General features: G+C 57.6%; 1 protein-coding gene across 1 annotated transcript; it reads right to left on the reverse strand.

Moving 5' to 3' along the window:
• Window positions 1-222: 222 nt before the first annotated feature.
• On the reverse strand, window positions 223-16606 carry SCNN1B (sodium channel epithelial 1 subunit beta). The gene is made up of 14 exons (XM_074919106.1): window positions 16557-16606; window positions 14165-14395; window positions 11028-11346; window positions 9773-10184; window positions 8801-8994; window positions 7856-7959; window positions 7243-7406; window positions 6686-6793; window positions 3784-3901; window positions 3043-3118; window positions 2799-2856; window positions 1740-1801; window positions 863-938; window positions 223-784 (listed from the first exon to the last, which is right to left on the reverse strand). The coding sequence occupies exons 3-14, from the start codon at window positions 11336-11338 to the stop codon at window positions 419-421; spliced, it is 2049 nt and encodes a 682-aa protein (XP_074775207.1). The 5' UTR covers window positions 11339-11346; window positions 14165-14395; window positions 16557-16606; the 3' UTR covers window positions 223-418.
• Between the last annotated feature and the right edge of the window lie 3836 nt (window positions 16607-20442).

A 20442-nucleotide genomic window follows, 5' to 3' on the forward strand; every position in this document is an offset into this window, starting at 1 on the left:
TCCAGCCGCCACGGGACCGTTTCCTTTCGCTCTGGTCCTGTTGTAGCTGTCTGGGGGGCAAATACGGCGACCTCAGAAGTGGAAAGTAGCCTGGACCCACCCCGAGGCTCCGACCCACCGCACGACCATGGCTCCCCCGGCCTCCACCCGCTCTTGTCGCTGGGAAGCGCTTTCCCCCCCCACCCCCCCCCCCCCCCGCAAAAAAGGAACTTCTGGTTCCGCAGCCGTGCTGCCGGGTACGAGCTCGACCTGCTGAAGCCAGACGCCGACTCTGGGGTTTATTACAGGGTTTCTTCACAGCACCAGGCGGGGCGAGGAGGACAGCCAGGGCTTTCCAGTTCTCGTTTGGACAGAGGGGAGAGGCTCGCTCAGGCGGTGCCAGGCGGCCGCGGCGCGGGCAGCCTGCCCTCCGCGCCCCTCACTCGCTCTCTGCGTCGCTGTCGGGCCCGAGGACGTCGAGGGGCTGCACCCGCAGGGAGTCGTAGTTGGGCGGGGGGGTGCCGGGCTCAGGGGGCAGCGCCTCGTCCCGGGGGAGGGCGCCCGCGTCCTCGTGCTGGAAGCCCAGGTTGGTGTGAGCCTCCACCAGCTCCGACACCGTCGGGGGCGCGTCCGGGTACCGCGCCTGCGCCCGCTTCTGCTTCAGGCCTTTGCACCAGCCGATGACGTTAATGACGGTGATCCAGAGCGAGTCGATGATGATTTCCCCGAACTCGATGAGGCACAGCACCGAGCCCCCCATCCAGAACCCGAACTGCCCTCCCAGGCTCGACAGCAGCCAAACGATCTGCGGGGAGGAGAGCGGAGTGAGCCGGGGCCTCCGCTCGCCCGGCGCCTGCAGCGCGGCCGGGGGGGAAGCACTCACCGTCGTGGCGGCAGACTCGGAGATGGTGCGGTAGTTGTACTCCTGGAAGTAGATGTTCAGCTTGATGATCCCGTTTCTGTAAGGGACAAACGGCAGCTCAGTGCAGGGCCGGGCTGCGGGCGTCCCCCACCGAGGGCTGCGCACGGGCGTCCCCGGGAACTTCTGTCTGGCACGTGGAAGGAGTTAGAAAGTGCCACTGACTGTGAAGGGAAGAGGAGGTTCTGAAGTTCCTCCTGAAGAAGTGCTTGGGCACCTGGAAGCTGCTTTGGGGCTGTTTGCTTTGTTTTTCCCAACTGCCCTGAGTGCTGAGGAGGGGCCGTGGCCCCTCCTGGGTGTCCCTGCATCACCGCAGACCGTGTTACAGGGCCGTAACCTGTACAGGTCGGCCAGTATCTGTGAAACCATTTCCTGCTTTCTAGTGCTTGGGTTTTTTTCCTTGGAGAGAAAAACCTCCTCTTTCCCCCCTAATTCAGGGTTTAGTCTCCCAATGGCTAAGTCATCAATTACTCTAATTGTGGTGCATCCCCCCACTGCTGCTGCTGGCAGGTTCAGAGATTCAGGTACGAAGGGATGAACGTCACGGTCCGGGAGCTGGGAACTGCCAGGGCAGGTGATCCGAGGTGCTGCTGCCCTTCATGCTGATTTTAACTCAGCTGCACCTTTGAGTGGATCTGACCCCGTCTGTCACTGGGGAGAGTAGAGGATGTGCATGAAGGGAGTTTCCGATTTGCTTTATGTATCTTCCAGGCAAACACCCACCCAGTCTTGTCCTCCCTTTGCACTAGCACACGCGTGTGCTGGCCATCTCCAAGGTTCATGTTAATCTAATGTTGGCAGGCTCCACAGAAAAGATAAAGTGGTTGTTCCCTTCACTTACCTGTCCAGAGTCACATTTGTTGACATATCCCTTTCATAAGACAGAATATGGAAAATCCAGTCCTAAAAAACCAAAATGTATTCAGAACTGAGCAGAAGCATCTTCTCTGGGCTCCGGCTGGAGCAGGAACCCAAGGGAGTAACATCATCCTGAGTTCTAATCCAGCTCTGTCAGATTAAAAACATGGGAAAATATTTATTAACGTGTTCATCCAGCATCACCCACCCCCCTCCCAGTCTGTGGTTACCTGGGGGCTACAGCATCTCCCTGCGCTGCCTCAGCCTGGTCTGACCCTGCATTCGTGATGGCAAGGCCCTGGGGGGGCCGCAGCTGCATTTTGCTTTAGTGACCCGAGCCCGTGAGCTCCGATGTGCCCCGAGCAAGGCCAGGGCCGTTCCCAGGAGCCTGGGCAGGGGCCGGTTTGCCCACGCAGAGCTCCTGCCTTTGCTCAGGTGCTCTTGTGCTGTGGCTGCGCTCAAGCTGCGATGGCAGAGTTGTGCTGGCTGCAGCTCTGCCCGTTCGTGGTTAAACATTGCTATTATAAAAATGAAGTTTTTCTGTAGGAGATGGATGCAACGTCCTCGGCAGCCACATGCGGGGATAAATCGGGTGCACATTGGAAATCTTTGATCTAAGCAACGCAGCCACGAGACATCCCGTCCTTGGCAGGGTACGGCCCGGGGACGCTGCCTGCGCCCAGGGGGACGCGTGTGCTCCTCTGCGGGAACTCAACGTGACGAAGGGTCTTCTGGAGAGCAGAGTCGTGCGAGCGACGGCCCGCGGCGTATGTGGGTACCGAGGGGGCTGCACGGCCCGTCCCACGCCGCCCGGTCTGTGCCGTGTAACCCCCGATCCCAGCGGAACGTTCCTCTTCGCACAGGGAGCCCGCGAGCCCTTACCGCGTCCCGCCCCAGCCCACCTGCTTGTTTGCACACTGAAAATGCGTCGTTTCGAAAGAGGCGCTGGCTACCCGGGCATTAGCTCTGGAAATACCGAGTGATTCACCTGGCTAAGAACAGGTCGTTATTACTGTGTTTCAAAACACGGAATCGGTGTTACCTCCGAAGCTTCAGAGGGCCAGTCCGCCATGGAGATGGTCATCTTGTACTGCGTGTCGCTGCAGAGAGGAAAGAGCGTTAGGACAGGAGTTGCCCCGTCTCTGAAGTCACTGGGACTTCAGTTCTGAGGCAGAAAAGCAGCCCCACAGGATTTGCTGCCATTTTAGAAAGGTCGGAATTGACGGGAGGCGGAATGCAGAACCCCCTGCACCTTCACAGCCGCCGGGGACGGCTTCGGTACTCACTTGCACGTTTCCTTACAGGAGTCAATACAAATCTGCCTGTGTCTTATGCTTGATCTCAGTGAGGAGTAGCAGTATGCTGTTTGGTGGGAACAAAAAATCAAAGCAGCTGTTTAGAGAAGGACCACGCTTACTGGATTATAGCAGTTTCATTTAATAAAATAAATATTTAGGTAGGAACCTGCTGCACACGTTTGCTGTCTCCCCCTCTAACCTTCCCCTTGATAAACCTAGGCAAAGGGGTCAGACAATTTAATAATAAATTAAAAATAACTTTTAATTCTCTGCAGACAGGTTCTGCGGATCCAGCCTGCCCCACAGCAGTGGCTTTGGCCCAGCCCTGGGCAGCTGCAGGGGCAGGAGGGCGGGTGCCCGCCCGCAGCCCGGTGGCCCTGCCCGGCCTTGTTTCGGGACGGAGCTGTGCAAGCGCGGAGGCCTGGGGGGTGTGTGTGTCCCCGCCTCGTCTCCCCCTTTGGTACCCAGAGGCTCCCGTCGGCCGGAGCCAGGTCCCGGGGAGAGCCCTGCCCGGGGGCAGCGCGGAACCCGAGGCCCCTCAGCCCGTGGCCAGGACCCAGATTTTGCCCCCTCTGCCCGGCACTGACCCCAGCGGCCGCGGGGAGACCTGACGCCGGCAAAAGCCACGGACCCGCCGCCCTTCTGCAGCAATAACGCCCCTGTGGGCTCCCGCGCCCCGCGTGCCAGCGCCCTGCACGGCTGCGCCATCCGCTCTGTCCGCGCTCTTACCCCAGCCCGGGTTATCTTCGTTATTGCAGTAATTTACCCCCTCGGGTAGAGGGAACATATAGTGACCGCATCCACAGATCTCCATCATGTGATTTTGGAAGCAGGAGCGCAGGCAAGCCTGGAAAGGGAAGAGGGAGCGGGTTAGACTGGGCTGACCCCCCCTGCCCCCCTCGGCGCCGCGGGAGCCCGCGCTGGCTCTGAGAGTGACTCGGCCCCGGGGGATTTTCTCTCTTTCACGTTGAGCAGATGATTCCGTGGCTGCGGACGGACGGAGGAGGCTGAAGCCGCAGGGGGAGCGGGGGCTGCCAGAGCCCACCCGGCGCGAGTCGTGCCGCCTGTGCCGCGGCGGGGCTGGCGGGGAAGCTGCCGTTCCCCTGGTCGGGATGGTGCTTTTTTACGGCTGCTCCTGGAGCTTTTAAGGCACGTTCCAGTTGTGAGCAGCCCATGGGTAAGTCACCTCACAGGAGCAAAAGGATCTCGGTGCCTGCTCCCAGTTGCAGAAGAAACTGCTCGTTCCTGGGCTGGTTTAGGGCTTCATGGAAGTCATGGGGAGTGAAAGAATAAAAATGTTGTGTTACACCCCTGGGCACTGCTGCTGTCTCCAGGCTTTACACAGCGTACTGACAAAGGGCTGGGTTCCACTTTAAAGCCAAGACTCTAAAAATACTTTGACACAAAGAGCAGGTTTTAGAAATCTGAATTATCTTATCGGTGCATCTGCTTCTCTCCTTGCGAGGGCTGCAGCCGCAGCTTCGGCAGCGGGCGAGCCGGGCTGCAGCGCTGCCGTTGGCTCGCTGAGGCATGAAGTTAATCACCCGGGACTGGAGTGGGGTTCTGGATGAAACAGTGCACAAAGCAATAACAAAGTCTATGAAAAGATAATTAAATTTAACAGCTCCAGCTAGGTAGAACAACCAGAGAATTTCTGTGCCATACGAACTGCTTGCAGAGTTTGTGACAGCCAAAGCCTGATTTTGCCGAGAGGCCTCTGACGTGACGTGGATTACGTGGACGCGGAGCCCCGGCCAGCATTTAGCAACTTTTAAGCAATAACGCAATCGTTTCGAGTATTTGCTTAAACGTTATACAGGCATCTTAAAAAGTAGGGTAAAGCGGTCCAATTGTTGTAATTGTATAAAGGCAGAAATACAAACCCCCCGCCAGACCGAGGCCCTGCTTCTCTGGGGTGCATTCCTCAGGTAAACGTCCCCCAAGATGGTTTTGATGTTTTTCCTTATTGCCAGATCTCACCCTCCAGAAATGCTTCTCCCTTATGCTATACCCTGTTACCAATTAACCAGTGCTTAATGTTTACACTATATTTTTCTAGAGATTCAAGGTTTACAAACACTCAACTTTCTCATCCCACTTTTAAAGTGAAGAAAAGGCAAAGGTCTGTCTTCATCTCCTATGCAAAACCAGCAGGCATTTTCAGGGTGAAAAATGACTTAATTCCCTTAAGGGGAAAAGGATTAGAAAGAGTAGGAGTGCTCAGGAGAGGATTATTCCTGTGCATTCCCCTCCTGCCAGGGGTGAGTGTCGCTCACACAGAGGACGGGAGTGCAGCAGCTCCCGGACAGACGGACAGACGCCTGCCCCCCCGCCGTGGCCGGCCCCGCTCACAAAAACCGTCACATGAAGGTCTCGGCGAGAGCCTCCCCCCGGCCGCTGCGGGCAGACGGGGCAGCTCTGCCATCCCTGGGCGCGGGGGATGGCTCCGTGGGAGCAGCTGCCCTGTGGCACACGGGGGTGGCTGGAGGCGACTCCGTGCTGGTTGATTTATCTGTCGCTAAGAGATTTCAGCCAAGCATGGGAAGCGTGGGGGAAAAAAGATACTCTTGCAGCTGAAAAAATAAATTAATTGGCATGGGGCTGAGGCCATGCCCGCAGCCGGCCGGGAGCGGGTCGGGTCCCCGGGCAGCACCGGGAGCTCCGCGCTCCCGGCTGGATCGCTGGAAGAGGTGTTTTCCCGGTGTTTCCTACAGCATTAAGGAACTGGCGTTAGCCAAAGCTGTTGGGGGTTTCAGCCCCTCTCCCCTGCACCGAGGGAGGGGGCTGCCTCTGTCACCTGGGGGCTCCAGTGGTGCCCAGCACCTCCCAGTGAAACCAGTGCAAGGAGGGAGCGAGGCCTCCTCAGCCGGTGCCCTCCGAGCCGAGGCAGTGACCGACCAGTGACAGCAACCCGGGCTGCTCGTGAGCCCAAAGGGGGAAAAGCTGAAGAACCAGCGGTTTTTAAGGGACTGAGGGGCCAGGCGAGGCTGCTCTCGCTGCGTCTGGCTTTCAGGGGCGGTGGGACCCCTCCGCTCCGGGGAGCCGAGCTCCGAGGCGACAGGCTACGAGGACAGGACCAGCATTGAACCAGCATTTACCTCCAGCATGTGGAGGTAAAAATATTTGCTTTGTTTTGCCTGCAAATCAGGGCTTTGCTGGTAGCTCACACATAGCGGGGTCCCCTGTAACAACAGAGATCTTGGGGGGTTTGCTGTGGCTTTTTGAGAAAATTACAGAAATGACCATTTTCATCCTCTCAGAATGAAACAAAATTCGTACCTGGCTAAGGGGACAAAAACTGCTGATGCCCTTTCCGGGCCGTACAAGATGTTTTGGTGTGAGAGGGAAGATTATGCTGAACTGTGCTGCCTGCCAGAGCGATGCTCCGCACCTTTTGGTGCAAGTTTTCTCGGTCTTGCTCCTGCAACACGCGGTTATTTCCACTGGACCCGCTGGGATCGTTCCCAGACCTGGCGCTACCGAGTGTCTGGACTCGGGTGCAGAGTTATTACCAGAAAAGAAGGTTCCCATGTTTAGGTTATGCTTTCTAATCCTGCATGCTAGTCAACGGTTTTAACTGCTTTGACAATTTCTCCTACACAGTCTTGCTTGATTTAAAAACATGTTTTACCTGTATGGAATAGGAAGTATTATATTGGCTATAGAGGTTTTTTACGGGGACATCAGACCCGTTCATGGTGCAGTCACTGTAGGGATAACCCATCCGTTCCAGCTCGTCCTGGAAGAAAACCGAAACAGCAAACTTCAGTTCCTCACCAGGTCCCTGGTGCCCATTTTCTAGAGACTCTGTAATTCCTGTATTCCCTGATGGCTTTGGAAAAAACTCAAAGAATGGTAGGCAGCAAAGCTGAAGGAGATGCAGCCCGTTCCCCAGGGCGGATCGAGGCAGATGAGGGTGTCCAAGAGCAGCATGTTTTAGCAAGGCACCTTCTGACATGCTAAAGGAAGAAGGAACAGTGATTCAAGCTCAGTATTTTGCCTTCAATAAAGCACTTTGCCAGGATAATTACATAAAAGTCTCCATAAACTGTTCCAGCCCACGGCTAGAGTACACCTTGACTCTTTTGGTTTGAGCCAGTTCAGCCAAGACTTAAAACAAACTTGGTTTTGGTCCCATCAGATAACATTATTCTGAGACAATCTGCTCGAGAGGAATGCCACACATACCACCAGCACGCCGATGGAGGTTTCTGTCCCGGCCATTGCATAGATGCCCTGATCCTTCAGGAAGGGGAAGCTCTTCTGTTGATGCAGCATCAGCCTGGCCCCGGCAGCGGATGACAGGTAGGGGATATAGTCCTGCTGGCTGATGTCCAAGATTAACTTCAGCCCTGCGACACCGAACAACACACTCAGAACAGGAATTGTATCGAAATGCGAGTCTGTGGAAGAAAAAGGAGTCTAATCTCTTTTCACTGTGCACAAAATTCTCCATCCTTGGGGGAAGAGCCGGGCTCTGGCTGTCCCGTCGGCCTCACACGGGCATAAATACACGTGATGGCAAAAGCACAGGATGGAAATATCTGAGTGAATATTCGGACATTGCCTCAGATATTTTGGTTATCCAGATGTTACCCTTCTGCAGTGTAACTCCTGTAGGCACATTACTTGTTTCTATGTGACACATTTCCCTCTTGGGGCTTATCCCCGCCTGGGATCCGTCACTCCCCGCTGCGGCGCTCCAGGGACACAGAAACGGTAAATCCGTTACACCCGACAGAGTAACCCCCAGCACGCCCGCTCCTTTGGCTCCTTCCTCCCCAGCAGAGCTCGCTCTTACCAAACTCGGCTCCCGGGTTGGAGGAATTCAAAGCCTCTTCATCCATGCCCCAGTTAAAGATGTAGCAGTTACCGTGGTCTGGGTGATAGATTTGGGTGAAATTCCTGGAAGAATCATGCACATAAACCCGTGACTCTTGGGAAGGACTAAAGGGTTATAAAATAATGCATCTGGTGGGACCGGTGCTTGGCAGCTACGCCTGGGATGCACTTTAAATTGCTTCCTTTGCTGAATGCCTGTATAGAAATTTCAGCGATGTAATTTCAATCAAACTGCTGTTGAGGAAAAAAAGCAAAGCAAGGTACTGGAGTGTACTGAGACAGAGCCGCTGGGGATAACGCTTTGTCGGAATGGAAAGGAATCATCTGTCACACAGATGAGAGAAATAATTGCTTGATCTGAGCTACGGTAACAGGTTTTGGCTGGTGTTATATCTCGTTCTTTGATAACAATTCTCTGTTGCCCTCCTCGCGGAAGGCGCAGCACTCAGCGCAGCCTGGGCGGCTGCTGTGCGCTCACATTTCTCAGAACTGGATTTATAAATTTGGTGTTCACAAGGAACAACGATGGCTAGAACACATTTCTATGAGCCTTCTGTAGAAAGAGGGGGGGGCTGTAACTGGGAGCTGCACTGCAGTGCTGGGGACGCTGGGGACCACTAAACACCCTGGGAAGGTCCCAGCGATGCCATTTGTATCCAAGTCGTGAGCAAAACGGCCCGTCCAAAACTGAAACTCACGCCAGCACTAGGCCAGAATAACCCACTGGAGCAGGATCACACCCAGAAACCCTCTGGGAAATGTTGTTACAGTTAAGAACCAGCAGAAGTCTCTTTGCTAACTGATCTATACCTTGAAAAGAGAAAAGAGAACGACCGTCACGCCTTCAGCGTCCTGCGCCATCCCTGGCGTGACAGAAAAGTCAGGGATCTCGGGATGCACCTACTTGTAGTTGCAGGGTTCGGCCCCGTAGAGACACGCCAGGATCATGTCCTCTGCCTGGTAGCCCATGCGGATCCTCTCCTGCAGCGGCACTCGGGAGAGGATGCTGGTGGACTGCAGGATGTACCACTCGGTCACCGCCTGCGCCGCGCTGGTGAAGTTGCGGTACGTGCAGTTGCCGGAGCCCTGGTGGCTGCACTGGGGGGGCACAGAGGCAGGGCTGAGCCTCTCGCCAGCATTTTGGGTGCCGAACCCGGGAAAAAGGCGAAGGGGGCCGGGAGCCCGCGCGGAGCCCCTCTGCCCTGGCTCTGCGCGGGGCTCAGCCCGCAGCAGGGCTGCGCTGGGCGGCGCCGGGGACACCCAGCACCGTCCCCTGCGCCGCGGGCAGCTCCTCCGCCCGAGGCCGGCACAGCGTGGCCAGGGGCTGGGGACCCGCCGGCAGCGCCCGCTCTCTGCCTCTGAGGAGTGCTCGGCTGCTGGCAGCCCCTTTTCCCTGAGGAACTGACTGATGTCATGCAGCTACTTAAATCTCATCACAGAAATAACTTACACGGCTCCTTGCTGGGTTTCCTTTCATTTAGGGAAGTGTATTTAGGGCACGATCCTGCTGCGGGCCCCCCATGTGGGATCCAGCAGCTGCAGCTGGGGATCTGGCTGCGTACCCCGCAGGGGATCTCACCCCCCTCGGAAATTTAAAAAAAATCTTAAAATACCTCTGTGCTGCCTTCCTCAAACCCACAAGCAGGCAGCTCTGTAGCACTGAAATCACACGCCAGAACATGCCAACTGTCCCTGGGCTCCACGTGCCCTGTGCCCAGGGCTCTGCCTGCACAGGCAGCCCCTTGTCCTGGCGCAGCCCCGCGGCAGCGTGGCCACGGGCAGCTGGTGGGGAAGAGCCACCGATCTCCCCTGCTGAGGCGCCCGGCGCTGCCCGGCCCTTGCCCTCCCCGCCTGCCTCCCCCGGGACCCCCCTCACCAGCTTCACCGCCAGCTTGTACTTCTTTTCCTCCGACGTCGTGTTGGCTGGGGCAGGTGGAGCGGTGGTTTGGTTGCCCTCAGCGGTTTGGTTGCCCTCAACAGCGGTTTGGTTGCCCTCAACAGCAGTTTGGTTGCCCGCAGCGGTTTCGTTGCCCCCAGCAGCAGTTTGGTTGCCCGCAGCGGTCTCGTTGCCCCCAGCAGCCGGGTTGCTCTCAAAGATGTCCAGGATGACGGGGTTGTCTTTGTCGTGCTCGTCGATGAGGACCAGGGGGATCTGGTGCCAGAGCCCCAGGTCGAGCGGCGGGGAGCTGCTGTCGCTGCCGTTCCCCGGCGTGGGCTGCAGGATCCTCTCCAGCGCCGCCTCGATGAGCCTGTCCAGCTCCTTCAGCAGATGCTTCACCTCTGAGTATCTGCAGGACGAGAGCCGTTACCAGGCGGCGTAGGGGTGGTGGGGACGTGCAGCAGCTCTGCTGCTCCGCGGGCTGGGACCTTCCTGGGCAGCTCGGATCGCTGCTAGAGATTTCCTGGAGATCGCCGGGAGCCTCCGTGCTGGGGCACGGGCAGCCCAGCAGCCTGCAACTGGGGCGGGAGGGCAAACGGAGCGCTGCGGTGTGAGCAGAGAGGGACAGCCCAGCGCCGCATCGCTCCGTTTCAGGGATTCACTACAGTTTACACAAAACACCTCTAGCAAGCAGAGGAAAAAACCCGAATTCCTGTGTGTCGGTCAAGAGCATCTTGCCTCGGGCTACGCTACTGCGTGGGTGTAAATTTGAGGGAACTTTTAACAAAACCCAGTTACTCCTTTGAGACGACGGCCGCGTCCCAGCGCCGCAGGTGGTTAACCAGCTCCCGATGGGCAGCGTGTGAGCGGAAAGAGGCGCCTGCACAGCGAGGAGGGAGGAAGAAAGGAATTGTAGGGAAAGATTGAGAGACTGATTTTGGCTGTAACAGGTGAGTTGAAGTTCGAGTTTTCCCTGAGCCAGGGAAAATTCACAGGGAGGCAACAACCATCATCAGATTAACTGACACAATATGGGAAACCGGGCAAACTCGCAGCACACGGACCCTCCTCTGGACCTGAGCCTTCGCCTTCCTATTGTGCTCCTTTATCTGGTTTTTGGTGCCACTTGGTGAGTCCATCGATGCTGCTAACGTGGTATCTGAGACAGGAACGGCTCCGCAGTCCCTTCCACCAGCTGTACAACTGAGGGTGTTAAACCACGACCGGGTTAATTAGCCAAAGAAGAACTTACTTGAAAGGGTTGGCATTGCAGACCGTGACAGCGGGGAACTTCATGGTCTTGAAGCCAATAGAGAGAGAGGAAGTGACGTTGTAGGAGAGGTAGGTGTTGATGAGGATACCCCACTGCCAGAAGACCAGAGACGCAAAGAGCAGCGTTAGGAAGAACCAGATGAATTTCTTCTTTGGCCCCTCTTTGATGATGCGCTTCGGGCCGTGGGTGTTGGTGTTGTCGCAGTACCAGACCAGCAGCTCCTTGTAGGTGTAGCCGGGGCCCTTCTGCAGGCGGTGCAGCGCCCGAATGAAGTATTTCTTCAGGTTCATGCTGCTGCCTGCAAGGGGGAGAAAAGACACTGAAAGAGGTGAGATGCAGGGTTTGTGTTAGGCCGGGTACATGGCACTGTCCGCAGAGCAGAAGCGGAGGAGTTAAGCGAAGGCACCACCGTGGGTTTACACCCCAGGGAAGGTCAGAGCAGATGTTCTGCAGGGTCACACCGCGGCGGCGAGACGGCCCCTCAGCCCTGAGAGGGCACGAGGCCTGGGGTGGTGCTTTGCAGTGCCAAAAGCAGCGAACGTTTTTGTCACATCCCTTCTGGGGTCGCTTCTGGCCCCACGGGAGTTCAGTGACACGGACCTGCTGGCCAGGGCCGTGCCCCCGTACCCGCCCAGGCCCTGCAGATGTTGCAGTAACTAACCGGGTAACTCTTCAGGCAGTCGGTGGTTTGTGTGCGCACTGGTACCTCCCTCACATCGTCTGAAACCTCTGCCAGCACTAGACGGACCACGCAGTACACACGTGAGCTGGTTTCGGGTAGAATTCAGGCCAACAGCATTTAGTATTCAAACTAATACAGGGCTCAGGACAGTTTTTCTTAAAAGTAAAAAGTATGTCAGTGCACCGGGCTATTGGAGGGGGCTGGAGAAGAGGACCTGGACCCAGCAGCACCCTTCCCAGGAGCGGGAATGCTGTTCAGTGCTGCTGCCCGCCAGAGGAAGGACAAGGATTGGGTTTTTTCCACCAAATTCCTTTGTCTGTCAGATACTATCGGTATGCTCCCACTGCTCATGTGAGGGATGCTGCATATTTTACATTCACGTTGTGAGTAAACAGAACATTTTGTGCTGCTGTTTTAAGGTGAGAATTTGTGTTACTAAATCTTAATATCCCGAGGCAGGATTTCAAAACAAACCTGAGTCAGGTGCTTAGAACATTTTTCATATTTAAACTGTGGGAGAACATAGTTAAAGATTAATGTGTGTATAACTCAGCATCCTAGAAGAAAGAGTGCTGAAGTAATCCAGCAATATCTCAATAATGAGCAGTACTCGGCAAAGCAGAAACCAGATTAACGCGGAGTTGTGTGTAGACAGAGTCCCAGAGGTAAAGAGGAAGCTGAAGGGTCGCACAGGCCTCTTGGAGAGCGGGACCAACTGTGTCCTTCTTACTATTCAGGAAAAAAAAAAGGTAACACTGAGTCATTGATTTATTGGAAGATCTGCAAAATCTCCTGAGGAGCATATGCAGTTTGATAAAAGGGTAAGCCCAATAGATTTTATGACATCTCCCTCCATGATGCAAGGAGAGGTGATGATTTCCTATTACATGAGGCGTCAGACGTAGCCTGATGTGTCAGAACACGTGTCCTGGGACTTGGACCCCCCGGCCCCCCGGCCGCAGAGGCTCCCACCCCCGCCCCGGGCAGAGGCTTCCTCCCAGCAGGAGCTTACATTGCATCATTGCTGGCTTTGGGCAGGACTCTGAGGAAAACAGGAGCAGCGACCTCAGCCTCTGCTTAATTACCCGTGGCTGAAGGGAAGAGGTGAAACGCGCGGCCGCTCTGCCCGAGCCTCCTCTGCCGGCCGTGAGCACAAACCCCTCGCCAGGGCCGGCCTCGGGGTCGCTCCCTGCTTTAGAGAACGCTCCCGCCGAAATACACTGACATCCACAGAGGCGAGCAAGGCAAACTAGTAAATATTTTCCGCCTTTTAAGAAATCCAATAAAAGATTTAGATTAGATTAAAATTTCAAACACACCTACACCGCGCTGGGCAGAATCCAGCCTGGCTGGACCTGACTGGCCGCGTGCGCCGCGGCCTCAGCGGCTGCCAGAGCACGGGGCCCGGCCCGGGCGTGGGCTCGGGGGGATCCCGCTCGCTCCTACAGACCTCTGTGGGTGCTCAGCACCTGACATCGCTGGGAGAAGTTACTATTTCTTTTTATATTGTTTCCTGAGGCTGAATTGCAGCTTGTTTTCCCGACGGCAATGCTGAGAAGCTCCCTCATGGCTTGAGCAGAGCACGTGGAGTAAAGCTCCACTTTCACAGCTGAGTGACACCAAAGGTGCTGAACAGCTCATTTTGATGCTGCTTTGCCTTTGCTCACAGTTTTACAGAAGCCATCGATACACTCGTTCTCCACCTTGAATTTATTTCCATTTAACCACCTAAGGTGAGAGTGCTCTTTGCAAAGGCACAGTGTCTCGCTCAGCTGCTGCGTGGGGAGAGGGACACCAGCTCCAAATGGCTTTTGAGACTGGAGTGTCTTCCCCCTCACTCACCACCCACAAAAACAGGGTGCTGAAGGGCAGCATTTTCACATTTTCAAGTTAGATTCAGGCCACACTATGGAAAATAAAGTTAAACTAGTTTTTCAATATGTTTTAAACTGATTCAGAATGTTTTGTCCCCAATGTCAAAGCCATGGGACCTGTTCTTTGCCAAGTGCTGCCCCGTCCCACGGCCCCAAGGGGCATCTGCCAGCAGGAGCACAGGGACAGGGACAGGGAAGGGGACGGGGATGGGGATGGAGACAGAGATGAGGACAGGGACAGGGTCGGCTGGAAGAGCATCCTCAGGCAGGACGCCTGCAGCATCGCTGCCCCACCATAAAAACACACGGATCCCAAAATTAACAACCCAAGTTAACAAAGGTGTGCTGGCAACACAGCCGAGCAGTCACGGGTTCTGCAGGGACATCGCAACATGGCAGCAGGGTGAAGGCCTTGGCCTTGCTCTTCCTTTAGGCATAAGCTGTGCTTTTACACAGGTCATTTGATAAAAGAAATGGCATGAAGCAAAAGTGGCGCTTGATCATACTTGGATGACTTTTTTTTTCAATCTTTTTTCTCACTTTAATAGTTTTCTTCTTACCTTTATTCCCAGAATGTTTCCAGAATAGACTCCTTGTTTCTTTCTCACTGCTGAAAGCCACCCTGCGAGGTGCCTTGTCCGACGGGAAGCCAAAGCCCCTGTTACGGGGGTCTCCTTGCCCCGGGCACGGAGGCTCAGTGCTCGGATGCCGGAGCGGTTCGGAGCGGGGCTGGTGCGGGTTTTGGTGGCAGCCTGGGGCCTGTCCTGCTCTCCCCCATCAGCAGGCTGTTCCTGGAGCAGAGAAGTGACAAATGAGGGACCAGAGCCCCCTCCGCCAGCTCCGGAGGAAGGGAGCGGGGGCTGCGGTGGGACAGGAGCCGAGGGAGGGCCAGGGCTGGACACTCGGAGGTGTTTCCCCTCGATGGACGCCCAGCCCGCTCCCGCTGGCGAGCGACACGCGGGGCAGCCCCACAGTTACAAAATTCCGTCCCTGCTGCCGCCGTCACTCGCACAGCGTGGGCGCGAGGGCCCGGACCTGTGACAGCCCCCAGCTGCTGCTCCCTGCCTTCATTCCTTGCTCGGCTGCTCCGCTTGCAAGGCCCCGGCCAGGGAAGGGGCACACGCACCCGTTACGCTCCCCCGCTCCTCCTGCTCCTTTGCAGCTTTCGCTGTCGCGCTGCTCGGTTGGCAGAGCCGCTCGCTAAGCGCCGATAGGAGCCGACTCCGTCTCCTTTGCCGGCGGTTCCGGGGAGCCACGGCCGCTTCCCTCGCCTCCCCCCCGCTGCCGTGCTCCGGGCTACCCCTCGCCCGCACGCCGGTGTCACCTAAAGCGACTCTCAGGAGCTGACCCAGGGACACGAGACCCCCACGGTGCTCGGGTGCCACGTGCCCCTCTCCTGGCCGTCCCCGTGATGACCGACACTGTCCCAAAAGCAACCTGCTCCTGGTTGTAGCGCAGTTTGCTTCGTGCCGCTGGGGAGGAGGTGTCCTCCCCTTGCCCCAGCAGCCGCCAGGCCAGCCCTGCATCATCCCAGCATCATCCCAGTGAAACTCCTCCACCTTAGGGGTGAGATCAGACTCCCACGTTACGAAATGATTGTGTTGACTGTGTTGAATCTCCTCTGGGGTTTTCCTAGGGCAGTTGCCACTTAAGGGAAATAAAGACATAAGCAAAACTCAGCACGCTCCTGGAAGCTCAGGGGTGGTACCTCGGCTGTAAAACCACTCCAACACTACCGGGCCTGATACTGCAATTACTCAGAACTTTCTCCACCGGGACACGCACAGTCACTCCCCTTTGGTCACCGGCTGCTCACCTGCCACCTCCTCCAGAGCCCGAGGAAAAGACCTTGTTTTCCTAGAGGAGATATTTATGCCATGTAGTGGTATTTTTGCGAATTAGAGGAAACTTTTTTTATTACATCACCAGGTCAGCAGCCGAAAAAGTGGAGCAGTGTCAGCGGGCAGTGAAAGCCCCTCCGGAGCCGGGGGGGGCCCGGTGGATGCTTCGTGTGTGAAGAGACTCCGGCCGCGCCGGGGGGATTCACAGTCGGGGCGCTCAGCAGCGTTACCCGACTCTGGCAGATGCTCCATCCCCCGCGCCCCCCCCAACCCCGCGCTCCCTGCCCTGTCCCTGTCCCTGTCCCTGTCCCTGTCCCGTCCCAGGACGGTGACAAACCCGACCCCTCCCGTGCCAGGAAGGTCACGTTGCTGAGAGCCAGCTCCGCTGCTTGTGCAATGCACAACGTGAATCCTGGGATGTAAGAGGAGCAAACCCCCCCCGGGACGGCAGATCTCCCCTGAGCATGGTGAGGGAGCATCCTCTGCCCTCACCGGGGGGCAGCAGCCTGGGGGGGGCACCTTGCCCACAACCACGGAGACAGCGAAATACTCAGAAAGCTGCGGTTCGCCTCCCCACCTTGTCAGGGAGACGAAAGAAAACCCCGTGTAAACAGAGCTGAAACGGGACCGGCCCCGCCGGGACACCCCCCGGCCAGGGACACCCCCCGGCCCGGGACACCCCCCGATCAGGGACACCCCCCGGCCAGGGACACCCCCCGATCAGGGACACCCCCCGATCAGGGACACCCCCCGGCCAGGGACACCCCCCGGCCCGGGACACCCCCCGATCAGGGACACCCCCCGGCCCGCAGCGGGCGCCTTCCCGGCGGGGTCGGTGCGGAGAGACACCGCGACCAGCCGAAGGTTTCCCCCCCGCAATCTCAGCAAAGGGCCCCCCTCATTTTTCCCCCTCCATAAACAAGACTCTGCCTCCCCCCGCACCCCCGCCGCACGCTCCCCGCCGGTGGTTTCGCTGCCCCGCGCAGGTCCGGCCCCCCCGCGCCGCTCCCCGAGCGCATCCCCCGGCCTCGGCCCCCCCCGCCGGTCCCCCCGGCCCCGCGCGCATCCCCCCGGTCCCGGCCCCCCCCCGCCGCCGCCGCCCCCCCCGTACCTGCCGCCCGCGCTCCGGCGGCGCCGCCCGCTGCGAGCGGGACCGGGACCGGGACCGGGAGGGGCCCCGCCGCCGCCCCCGCCCCTCCCCGCCCCTGTCCCGTCCCCGCGGGACACCCGGGCCCTCCCTCCGCGGGAGGCGCTCCCGGGTCAGCCGGGGCCGGTCCGGGCGGCGGGGAAAGTCTCGCTCGAAGTTTCCCCCGGCAGTTGCCATCGACCCCCCCGGGGGCCGCGGCCGGTTCCGCTGCTCCCACCCGGGTCCCACGGACCCCCCCGGAGGTCCCGGCGGCACAAGGGGCCGGGGCACTTGTGTGTCCGTCCCCCGCCCAGGGCTGAGCTCCGCTCCTCGGGTTTTCGCCCCAAAAGGCGACAAATCCCGGCTGGAAGGGCAGGAGCGCGTGGGGCGCGGCCGGGACGCGGGAGTCGCTCGGGAGGGGCGGGGGGGTCACGGCAGGGCCGGGGCTGGTGGCCGGTGCCCTGACCCCCGCCCGCAGCGGGTCACGGCCTGGCTCTGCTTCGAGACGTCGCGGTGCTGCGGCGGCCCCCCCGTGCCCCCCGGGACGGCCTTTGGCACCGGCACAGAGCGGCAGGCGACCCGCACGGGCGCGCTGAGCCGGGCTGTAACCCTTTTTTTAAAAGATCGTATAATCTTTTTCTCAAATATCTTATAATCCTTTTTTTTTTTTTTTAAAAAAAAAGAGAAATATAAGACCTTCTAATTTTTTTTTTTTTTTTCTACAAAAAGCCCTCCTGCACAGCGGTGTTTACTCTCCGGGCTGCCCCTGGATGCGCTTTCCCAGGAGCGTCTGATGCTGGTGACGGTCTCTTGTTGGGAGAAACGAGCTCTGCTTCCGTAAAATGGCAACGAAATTAAACCACGAAGCGGCTCTTCTCTGCTCCTGAGGGTGGGACACGAGCGGCTCGGACGGGGCCGGGTGCACCCCCGTAGCCCCCTTGTCTGCGATTTCCACAGTGTTTAGCGTCTGCTGTTGGATTTTAGGACTTAATCTCAATCTTATGCATCTCGCACACTGATACACACTGGTGAGACACACACACACCCCCACACATTTATTTTCTGTATTTTCCTACTCTGGGGCCAGCGCACCGCGTGCCGTCAGGTGGGACCCTGAGCCCAGCACTGCGGCACAAACAGGGTTTAGAGGTAAAACCTTGAGCATCCTGAGCCGTTGTGGGAGACGTTAACTCCTCACAGCAGAACAGTAAACATGTATAAACCTCTTTGGAACTATAAATCACCGCAGAGCAGCAAAGCATTGTAAAAGGTAATGATCTCCTCTTGGTAGGAAAAGTAATCACAGGTTCTTGTTCAGTCAGGACCTGGTCAGACTTTCCCAAATGTCCCCGTGTTTTGTTGTTTGGGAACAAAAGGGATTTTTAGTTTTAAATTGCACAAGCGTACCTCCTGCCATTCAGAAGTGGAATTGTGTTTAAACCACATTTCCAAGTGAAGCTAGAACGAACAGGTTTGATGGTGAGTACCAGGACTTTCCCAGTTTTTAACCTCTGTCCTGTCAAAATAATTGCCCTTCTATCACTACTTATCTCCCTGGAGAACAATGTCTGTCACCAGCACTGGCAGCTCTAACGCTGAAAATGGAGCAGGCTGCATGTGTTCAGCGGTTTGAAACATCAGCTGTGAAGCCGAATGACCTTGAATTTGGCCTGACTTCCTGGTGTCTCTCTCGGTTGCTTCATAAGAAAGTTTATTTCATAAGCAAAACCCTCCTTCTAAAAATACAGCTGAAAAACACCACGGGAAGCCGTTCTGCACCCCAGGCTTTGTGTTGCGAGTGGGGGTGATGTGTGGCGTGATGCTCCGCTGGCAGCAGCCAAACACAGCTGGGAAACTGGATACACGGGGCAAATCAGCCCCGAAAACGGCACCGTCGGGCTAATCTGTAGGGTTTGAAAGTACCATCTGGTCCTAAATTTATCTGGTAAATGGAAAATTCTTTAATGGTGTCTGGACTGGATGCAAAGAAGGCTGAAAATGTTTCTGGGCTGTTTTTCAGGCCTGTACATAAAGATGAGGAGTAGAGGTGATTGTGTCAGAGCCCGACACAGAGACTCAAGGTCAGCTCCCGTGGAGGAAGTTGCTCCAAAATTATAACCCCGTTAGTAGGACTCGGTTCAGGTCACCGGAAAAAACATATTACTTGTTGCTCTCTGTGTGTAAACCTGCATTGCTTCGGGCCGAATTATGCCCTTCGGCACAGCAGGTGGGTGCCAAGGTCGCTCCTGGGTGCTCAGGGATTTCACCAGGATTTGCAAAGGCTCCTCGGACCCCAGGAACGGGAGCGGTGCCGGGGCTTTGGTGCCCGGCGTTACCTGCCCGGCCTCTGCGGGCGGCCCCTCTCGCAGGCCGGGCGCCGGGCCGGCACGGCCAGCGCACACGCACCCGCTAATTACGGTGCCGCTCAGCAGGAGCCGCGAGGCCTACGTGCTAAATATTAGTCACGTCTGCAGCCCGGCTGCCAGTCGGGCGGCTCTGGGGCGCGCAGGCAGCCCTGCTGCGAGGGAGGAGAGCGGTGGTGGTCGGCCCCGCGCGGCCGGGGAAGCCGGGCATCGCCCGCGCAGGGCGCAGACGGGCTCGTTGGGCATTTAACTGCTCGGTTGATCGGGTGTGCTTTTAGAGCCACGCTGTCGCTGCACAGAACAGAGTAATTCAGTTGTGACCAGTAAAACCACAGTCAAACGTTAGCGAGCATCTCCAGCCAACCTGCACCGGTAACCCGCTGCGTATAAAACCTTTTTAACTGACCTCTGTTTGCGTTACAAAGATCAGGCAGTAAAACCCCGGCTGGTTTTGTTTTACAAGCGGCAGAAGAGGGGAGGGAAGAGCCCCCCCGGCCTGGCACAGCACGCTCAGCCGGTGGCCACGGCCTGGCCGCGGGGCTGGCGGGAGCGGGGCTGGGCCGTGCCGGGGCTCGGTGCTGCCGGCGGCTCCCACCGCGCCGGGACGTTCTGCTGCTGGTTCCGCAGCGGGGGGGACGGGGCAGGACCCGGGGCAGGCGCAGCCCCCCCAGCCTGGGTGTGAAGGGCACCGATCGCTGCATCGCGACTCGCCCCACGCGTGGGTGAGACCCGGCGGCCCGCGGCGCCGGCGGGCTGCCTCTGTCACTGCTGGGGCTTCCCCGGCCGCCCTGCTCCATCACTAATTGCTGTCATAGGGCATTAGTTGCCGTCATCGGCCCTTTTTGCCGTAGATTACTGGAATAAACATTTGTGACTCCAGCATCGAATGATGCGGTGGCTGCGGGTGGGGTCCGGCCCCAGGATGTCGCGGCACCATAAAGCTCCCCATGGGCCATGGTTTATGGCCCTCTCCCATGTTCTGGGGAAATGTGAAATATTTTGTGACTGATGACTTTTTATAGCAAGAACAAGAGCGGGGAGGATTGCCCTTTGTGATTAACCGGGGGAACAGCTTGTACCTGTCAGGGTTCGTTATGTAAACTTGGGCAAGAAGGTCTTAAAACACAAGGGAGGACGGTGCCGGGCAGAGGCGTCGTGAAAACAAGGTGATTCACTGTGGCTCTGGCCAGCACCTGCATCCAGCCGCAGTGATCCCGTCACCGCGGCACTGCCGCGCGTTGGAAACTGCAGGTGAATAAATCGAGAGGACACGCACGTTTCCCCACCTTTAGAAACGGTCAAAGCGCACGGGTGGAGGGAGACAGAAGTGATCCCGTATCCGCAGGCTGGAGGGGGCTGCGCTTCCAGGAGGAGGCAGGTCGGGGTGACACCGCCCCGTGTCCCTCGGCCTGAGGGGGGGTCTGCCGGGCACCGTCCCCCCCGCCCCGTGTCCTGCCTGACGGCTGCCAGGGCAAGAACCCCGTCCGGGCAGCGCGGGGCACGGCACG

Source organism: Athene noctua, chromosome 15, assembly GCF_965140245.1.
Source record: "Athene noctua chromosome 15, bAthNoc1.hap1.1, whole genome shotgun sequence".
Lineage (NCBI taxonomy): Eukaryota > Metazoa > Chordata > Aves > Strigiformes > Strigidae > Athene > Athene noctua.

Bases quoted from the DNA above. Each gene is read 5' to 3' on its own strand.
- SCNN1B (XM_074919106.1), bottom strand. From the start codon at position 11,338: ATGAACCTGAAGAAATACTTCATTCGGGCGCTGCACCGCCTGCAGAAG. The intron at 10,185-11,027 runs GTAAGTTCTTCT...CTCGTCCTGCAG, and splicing joins TGCAATGCCAACCCTTTCAA to ATACTCAGAGGTGAAGCATC. The intron at 7,407-7,855 runs GTAAGAGCGAGC...TCGGTGTCGCAG, and splicing joins CAACCCGGGAGCCGAGTTTG to GGCTGAAGTTAATCTTGGAC.